General features: G+C 37.9%; 1 protein-coding gene across 1 annotated transcript in view; it reads right to left on the reverse strand.

The window, feature by feature from the left end:
* The window catches only part of LOC139717238 (TBC1 domain family member 2B-like), a 70,680-nt gene extending 63,344 nt beyond the window's left edge, over positions 1 to 7,336 (reverse strand). Inside the window, exons 1-2 of the mRNA XM_071628737.1 lie at positions 6,806 to 7,336; positions 1,949 to 2,034 (exon numbers count right to left, since the gene is read on the reverse strand). Coding sequence (XP_071484838.1) covers positions 1,949 to 2,034; positions 6,806 to 7,336 — 617 coding nt within the window. The remainder of the gene's footprint in view (positions 1 to 1,948; positions 2,035 to 6,805) is intronic.
* Between the last annotated feature and the right edge of the window lie 399 nt (positions 7,337 to 7,735).

The raw sequence follows: 7,735 nt of genomic DNA on the forward strand, positions 1-7,735 counted from the left end.
ATGTGGCTATTCTATACATGTGGTTCTTCCAAGTAGGATTACTGTTACCAGTTTATGATAAGCAAAGATTGAAATTCAGAATTCTGTTCACAATTTTGGCATCACATCCCCTGTGTTGGATCCAATTTACTCTGAGAAAATTAAGTGAACTGTACAATTAACAGTGTACAGGTATGTATGTCTGCAAAAAGACCTAATACTTTGGTCATTCAGTGTATGTGACTCAATAGAAATGTTAGTAATGATTTCAACTATTACTATTAAGTATAAATTGAAGAAGAGTAAAAATGTCTGTTCACATCTCCAATCCGTCACATCCACCACTTATGAGGAATTTCAGGCATTCATAACTTTTACAGGACATGGAACCTTGTCAGCAGTGACTTGTACTTAAAGAATACAGCATTCTTGGTGGTACTGCATGCATTATAATCATTGGTTGCAATGCAAGGTGTGCAGGAAAAAAAAAAAAGGAAATTGGTGTTCCGTTCACATGTCACATCCACCATGTTGGATATTACTGATATCGTTTATGTTGAAAAAAAAAAAAAAGCTTTCTTATGAAACATAATTTGTTTCTTACTGTAAACTGACTTGTGCTGACTGTTCATTGGGTAATCTCTTGGCTTATTTCTTTTGTTTATTGCTCAAGGTGTAAAATGTCCGTTCACATCTGTTTTTGTCACATCCACCACATCCTCCAGCTGAAATTTTAAATGTAAAAGTTGGACACTCACAATGTTAATATTAGGTGTGTGTATGTCCCCCAACATAAGCATTATTTCCATGAAATATTACACATCCTGAATGAGGAAGTGTAAAACAAGAGAAACTTTTTGAAGTCATTTACTCTATTTCACACCATATTTTTCCTTCAAAGCGGTACAATTTTCCAATAAATCCAAATGAGAACACAAAATCTGGCACGGAATTTTCTTGAATATCACTTAATCATGTTACAGTATCAAATTACCTGTTGGACACATGTAGTGTGTCAGCTCTGTCCATGATATCATAGTGTTATCTTTCAGCAAAATTACCTTCATCTCCTATTGAACCATTCATAATATCAGATATTGTAATAATAATTAAGCTCTGGCATTACATTTTCCATTAAATTCACATTTTTGGGAATAAAAAATCAAGACATTCCATCTCTTAAAGAGAACTTGAAATTTTGACCCCTAGGTTGACAAAAAGTGGCGCCTAACCGTGAAACGAAGACAATTTCCCAGAATGGTCGAAATTAGCGCCCGAACGGTCTGTCGGCTGTACGATGATTCTTTATGATGTCTTTCTTTATAGAGTTTTGGTATAAACTGGCTTGCGTCTGAACAGGGGGTATGTCTAAATCAAAATATTTTTCATGGGGGAGGGGAGGGACAAAAGAGGTTCTGCCTGTGTCATTTCACAGGATATTTTTTTTAGTGTCCAATGAGGCCACGAAGATCGAGAGCTGTTGAAACTTTGTGTTTAGCATTTAATTTTTGTGGTATTGGTGGTGAATGTACAAGTGTCACATGCCATTTGGACTGACCACAATGTGACAGTCCAAGCAATACTGTAAAACACAATACTTTCGCGGCATGAAATTTTCGCGAATTGGAGCCGACGGCCTTTTTTGCAGCATGAAATATTCGCGAGTTGCCTCTAACATTCAGTGCATATACAATTGTAATGTAGACAAGAACTTTCGCGTGCATTTTAATTTCGCGAATCTTTGCAAAATTAAAATTAAAGAGCACTATACAGCTGTAAATGGTTAAATTTGCGATTGTGGAGTCATGTACTGAACGGAGGAACATTTTGACTAATACGTCACATTCATATCGGGATCAGAGTCAATATTTTTGCATGCCTTTAATTTTGCAAAAATTGATGAAAATACAAACCTCAGGAAATATTTTGTTAATCAGCAAAGAAAGCACAGAAATGTCTTGGATCTCACCATCTAGTCTTGAAAGACTTAAGAATGCCCTTCTCTCCCTGCTTGTCCAGGTATCCACACAATTTGACCGACTTGCTCTGGAAATCCTGGGCCAAAACACATGATATACACATTAAATGGAGAATCAGGAAAAGGATTTAACTTTCTTTAAAGGGGAAGTTTCCACATGCTGAAAACATGTAAAATTGAATGCATGCAACAATGTTAACTAGCAGAACATTATCAGATGGACAATCTGATGAAAAGTTTTGAATCTTTACAACTGAATGAAATAGCAACATTTTGATGCCATGTGTGGAAAACAATATAAAAAAAGAAAATATAAAGAGAATTCCACAAAATGACACAGTTTTGTACACAGTCACTAAACATGCCAATGATATTGAAACATTTCATGCGATATCATTCCCCCTGCTTTCCTACATAGACTCTAGAGGTATCAAAGTCAAGTGCTCTTTCATTTTGCTAAAAAAGTGATCAAACATGTTGAATGTTCTTTTTATGGTATAGGTTATTTCAAATCAAAATCAGTGGTATTTTCCACATGTCCAAAAAAAAAAAAAAATGTCTTGTTTGTAGGACTTGGTATGTCAGAATATCTTTAAGAAATTCATCTACAAAAAGGTACTGCAAAAACATGCAGTGTGCAATTGTATGCAGCAAATGTTATCCTGTCAAGATTATGTATTTTCTTTCCCTCCGTGGCAACAGTGACTGCAGTCCATTATCATATCAAACCAGAAGCAGTTTCCCTGTCTAAACCTTGACTTGGATTCATGTGCATGCCTCTAATTGTCTTCACAAATGACTTCAAAAGGAAGAGCAAACCATTAAAAATAAACTCAAAAAAGATATTATGTATCTGATCTCAGTTTCGGTGTTATACTGAATTGATACATTTCCATAAAAAGTATCCAGGAGTTCACTTCCCCAGGTGCTTCTCGACTTATACAGCGCTGCAAATGGGACTTTCACTTTCGCATGTTATGTGGTATACAGTTTGTATCCTTATTCTAGCGCACATTGTGTGCGTCTGCAGTACATATTAACTGTGCAATAGGACTTTCCTACAACAGTATGAAGGACATTCAAACAGCACTGTTCTACGGTCTGCACTTAAAAGTGTTGGCTTCCTGTTTTCAGACTCTTTACAGACTACATTCTCTGTATGATTCTCACCTACACATTCTCTGTACCCGGATAGAGTAGGGGAGGGACCCAATTCACACCTGTCAGATAATCTGATCTGAGCAATCTATCAAACACCTTTCTGTGACACTCATATCACACTTTCATACTAATACTATGAAGAAAAACTTGAGTAGTAAACAATATGTGTGCATGCATATTCTAATGGATTGCTCAAGATATGTATTTGGGCTCGCAAAGAAAGATGCAAGGCTGCACGGCCTTGATAACAGAGATCAGTCCTTGAACCAGAATTGACATAAATAACCCATTGACGACAAGTCCCAGGTATACTCGGGCAAGTGTATCATGGAATATACAAGTGTGTACGTGTTGTAGCAAAGTCAGCCCGTCCTCAACAGGTTCATTTAAATGTTCCTGACTTGCATAAATTTTACAAACTCATGGGTGTTTGGGTTTTTTGGTGTTTTTTGTTGGTTTTTTTTTTTTGTGTATGTGTGTGCGTGTGTGTCTTTTTGTCTTTTTTTGCTTTGTGTTTGTTTGTTTGTTTGTTTGTTTGTTTTGGTGGGTTGTTGTTGTCGGGTGGGGAAGAAGGAGGATTTTAACTGTTCTAAAGACCTGATAGCATGTGGAAATATCGCTGGTGTGATTGAATGAATACTTCATTCTCTGTCCAACGGCATTCATTCATTCATTTATTTGATTCGGGTTTTTTTAAATAAAATTAGCATTTGCATAAAAAAGTCTGTTACACAGATTAACAGTGTGAGTTTACGTAAACTTGACATTTTAAAAACAAATCGAAGAGTGCAATTCATAACAGAATTGCAAAGTTGGAAAGCATGCATAAAACAAATATAAAAATCCCATCTAAAACACATTAAACAACATTAAAGATTAGCACACTACATAAAGGACCTAAGGATGAAAAACATAGCAAAGGAAAGTATCGCAAAGAGAGAGAAAAAACAAAAACAAACAAAGAGGAGGCAAGAAAGAAGGAGCAAAAAAAAAAAGATAATTAACAAAAATTGAACAAATTGCTCTCAAGATTCCTGTGAGTACAGGTGTACAGTAAAACCAACTGTGGCATTGCTTATCCATGAGCAAGAGAGATAAAAAACAAAAGCAGGCTAGAGAAAATTGAAGAGCAAAAAAGAAGAGTCCAAGAAAAAGGGGTAGAGAGAGAGAGAGAGAGGGAGAGAGAGAGAGATGAAACTTGCTGCTTCACAGAATCACAAAATCAAAGCTTCCCATATTTTGAATGCATTTTCACTGTATATCAAGAATACAAAATTTTAGTCTACACGACATACAACAACTTGTACATATATACACTTTGTACCAGTACGTGTACACACGTATGTACATCCATAAATCTTAGTTTTATTGAGGGATGATATACTGTAGGTATGCTCATAAATCTAATTTTGCAGTACGGTAATGACAACTATAAATCAATGATGAGTGCTTCCCTGTAACATATTCATTTGTTTAAATCTAAATACAATTATATGCTAAAAATTGAAGAAAAAAAAACACTTGAAAAGAAGAGCTTAGTCTATGGACAGACATGTAAAACAACAGAACAAAAATATCAATACCGGTACCCCATAGTATTTCATCTAAAACAGTGACTGCAATAAAAAAATAAATAAATGTTCATAAACATAAACAAAAGATAAGATTTTTCCTAAAATTAGGGAACATTCCGTAAATACACATAGCTCTAGCTGTATTTCACCCTTTTAGAAAGGAAAAGGGGGAAAAAAAATAAGACCAGAAAATTTGTGCATAAAAACAATTCACTTGATTTGGTTAAACAATGACATGTTCTCTTGAACAAAGACTAGCATCCCCTTTCCATGAATCTAATGTGCCACTGAGTGCGAGTTCACATCCCTTTTATCATGAGTGTTTCCTTCTGCATTATACACGTGTGCATGAAAGGTGGCGAGATCAGGCACACGTGTGGACTCCCCAAGAGGAAGAGGCGAGTGGCCCAAGTAATTGGTTCATTTCCGCTCAAGAGGGTGGTATGGAAAGCTGACCGCGAATGGATTTATATTTTCGACAACATTTATAATGAAAACAAACACACATCACATGAAGACATCATGCAAGGTTTCAGAAAAACAAAGTGCAGTGCTCACTTTTGTTTTCAACCTCTGATGAATCTGAAGGAAAAAAGGCAGTGGAAAATCCTGATTAGATAAGTTGTTTGTTGTTGACAGGTTTTGTGTTTGTTTGTTTGTTTTTTCAGGCAGCATTTACATTTTTTGTACAATCATTTAACAGCACTCAGTCAATGCCCTATTGTAACAGAGAGATGTTCACAATAAGAATAAGACAACAGGAATAAAACAGCTCTTAAAGACATGTTACAGATTTTGTTATAAAAATTATTGTTATCACTGAAGTTTGTATATTGTGGACATGTATCCATTACAGAGATCAGGATTGTGCAATGATAACATTCCTTATGGAATACAGTGAGTCATACACCTCCTGTACTTTAATACAGTACTTGAGTAATATATTATCTGGAATATACAGTGTATTACAAATATGTACCAGTAGTGTATAAATTGGTTTTGTATTTTCAATTTGTTTGTTAGTTTGCTTGTTACAGATTCCCTTTTTAAGGAAGTATACTGGCATTAACTTGTAAAGGTTGTTTCCATTTAAGTGCCAACAAATACCATTCTGAATTGTGAATTGTGTCGAGGTATCTTGCTAAAACAATGATTTTCAGATGCCAAGGCAGCTGGGGGGAAAATAAGAGCTATTCATAGACAATCAAAACAGGTGACCATAGTTGTGTACGTATCCATTTATAAAACATTTTTTTTTTTTTTTTTTGCTGAAGCAGTTTGACAAATCAAAACTGGAAGGGGGGGGGGGGTAATACTATATATCCAGTCTAGTTTTAGCTAACCTTGTCTTTTATTCTTATCAAACTATTTTGAGAAAGGTTACAAGATCTAGACAGAAAGGTCAATGTACACGTGTACATTGTACGTGTACCGGCGGAAACACAATATGCTGTGATCCTCAAAACAAGAGAGCAAATGCTATCACACCGACAATGCTTTGGCATGATGTGTCTCATAGACATGTTTGTACCCCCTGGGCACCGAGTATAAAGGAGTTTAGCAAGTTGTGATATGATGGCACCTACTGTAGTACCCTAACATGGTTACACCTAACCCCGGAGCGCTCCTTGTACACAGTTCTGTGCCCTCGCGTTCTAGATTCTAAACCAAAAATTTGGTCAGTATCAATCACTATCATGAACATAACTGTCGGTGGTAAATTCTAGATTTGTACAACCACCAGTTGTTTGAGGCTGTGAATAATGAATGTTGTAAACTAAGAATCACCTGTTGCTCTATAATCAAGGTAGTTTCTAGATCATTTGTTTACACTGATGTTCTACCGTACATAAATATATATTCATTAAGTTTACTTGCTGTGTTATTACCCGCAGTTTTACTGAAAGACTAATAATGCACAAAGAGCTATACATAGATCTAGCTATGTTCTTCTTTACAACTTAATACAAGTTATCTTTTAAAAATGTATGAGAGAAGAATAAAATGTACACAAAATATGTGAGTGAAACAGGAAGAACTCATGGTCTACTTGACTGAGTGTAGAACCCTAGTTAGAAACTGAGTAGTGAGTGAGAAATCACAAATCACTCACGTCACTTGTGGTGCTGGTGGGACTCGTCGGTTCCGATCGACACATATTTATATTTCGCTCCTTTGCTGCATCTGTGGTCTGTTCCACAGTTCCTTTCTCCTGATCGCCCGTAGACGATTCGGCAGACGACAATCGACCGGCCATAAATTCTTCAAAACCATCCAGACCTCCACTATCGAGTGTTAGCTGCTGCTGCTGACGTTCTGGGGGCAAAGTTCGCGAAATTGCAACGGAGCGCTCTCGAGACGGTACGCCGGGAAAGGCTGGCTCGCTAGCAGACAACAGCCCGGTATGACTCGCCACCTTCTTCTCTCTAGCTAGAAATGGATCAGCTTCCATGCTAAGCCGTCCGACACCCGTGACGATCTCATGAGTTCCGTGCCGCGATGACGTGACATCATCATCTTCAAAAGAAATCAGGTTTGCCGTCGGGACGTCTGCCAAAAACGCGGAAGGGAAAGACGGTGTCAGCAAGTGACTGCCCCCTTCGCGTGCGGGTGACGCCACTTCCTTTCGCCTAGGCGCAGCCATGTTGAGTGATGCCGCTGCGCTGCGGCGCGGCGGCGCGGCGCGGGGGCTGCGCTTCTAAAAGCTCCTATTGCCGCAGCTGGCGGCAATGCTGCACACCGCGTGGCAATGCAGCTTGACTGCAGCTGCATGCCAGTGCCGTATATTAAGAGAGTCTGGCCAACTCGGTTTTCGGCTTTTGTGTTTTGAAGCCTGTGATTGGTCAAAAGCTGGTCCCGTGATCTACAGGCGCCATGTCGTTACCAAAGTCAATCACGCGGGCGTGAGCAGAGTTCATACGCAGTGCCCATTGTTGAACATGCGCAGCTACGCGTTAATATCGCTTGCCTTTGGGACATCCCCAATATCAGTCACGGTGCAGTGTCCTTGCCGTTGTCTATTTTATTGAAGTATACGAAAGAT

The sequence above is a fragment of the Diadema antillarum genome, unplaced genomic scaffold (genome assembly GCF_040938485.1).
Source record: "Diadema antillarum isolate AM-2024a unplaced genomic scaffold, OU_Dant_1.0 scf00000073, whole genome shotgun sequence".
Classification (NCBI taxonomy): Eukaryota; Metazoa; Echinodermata; class Echinoidea; order Diadematoida; family Diadematidae; genus Diadema; species Diadema antillarum.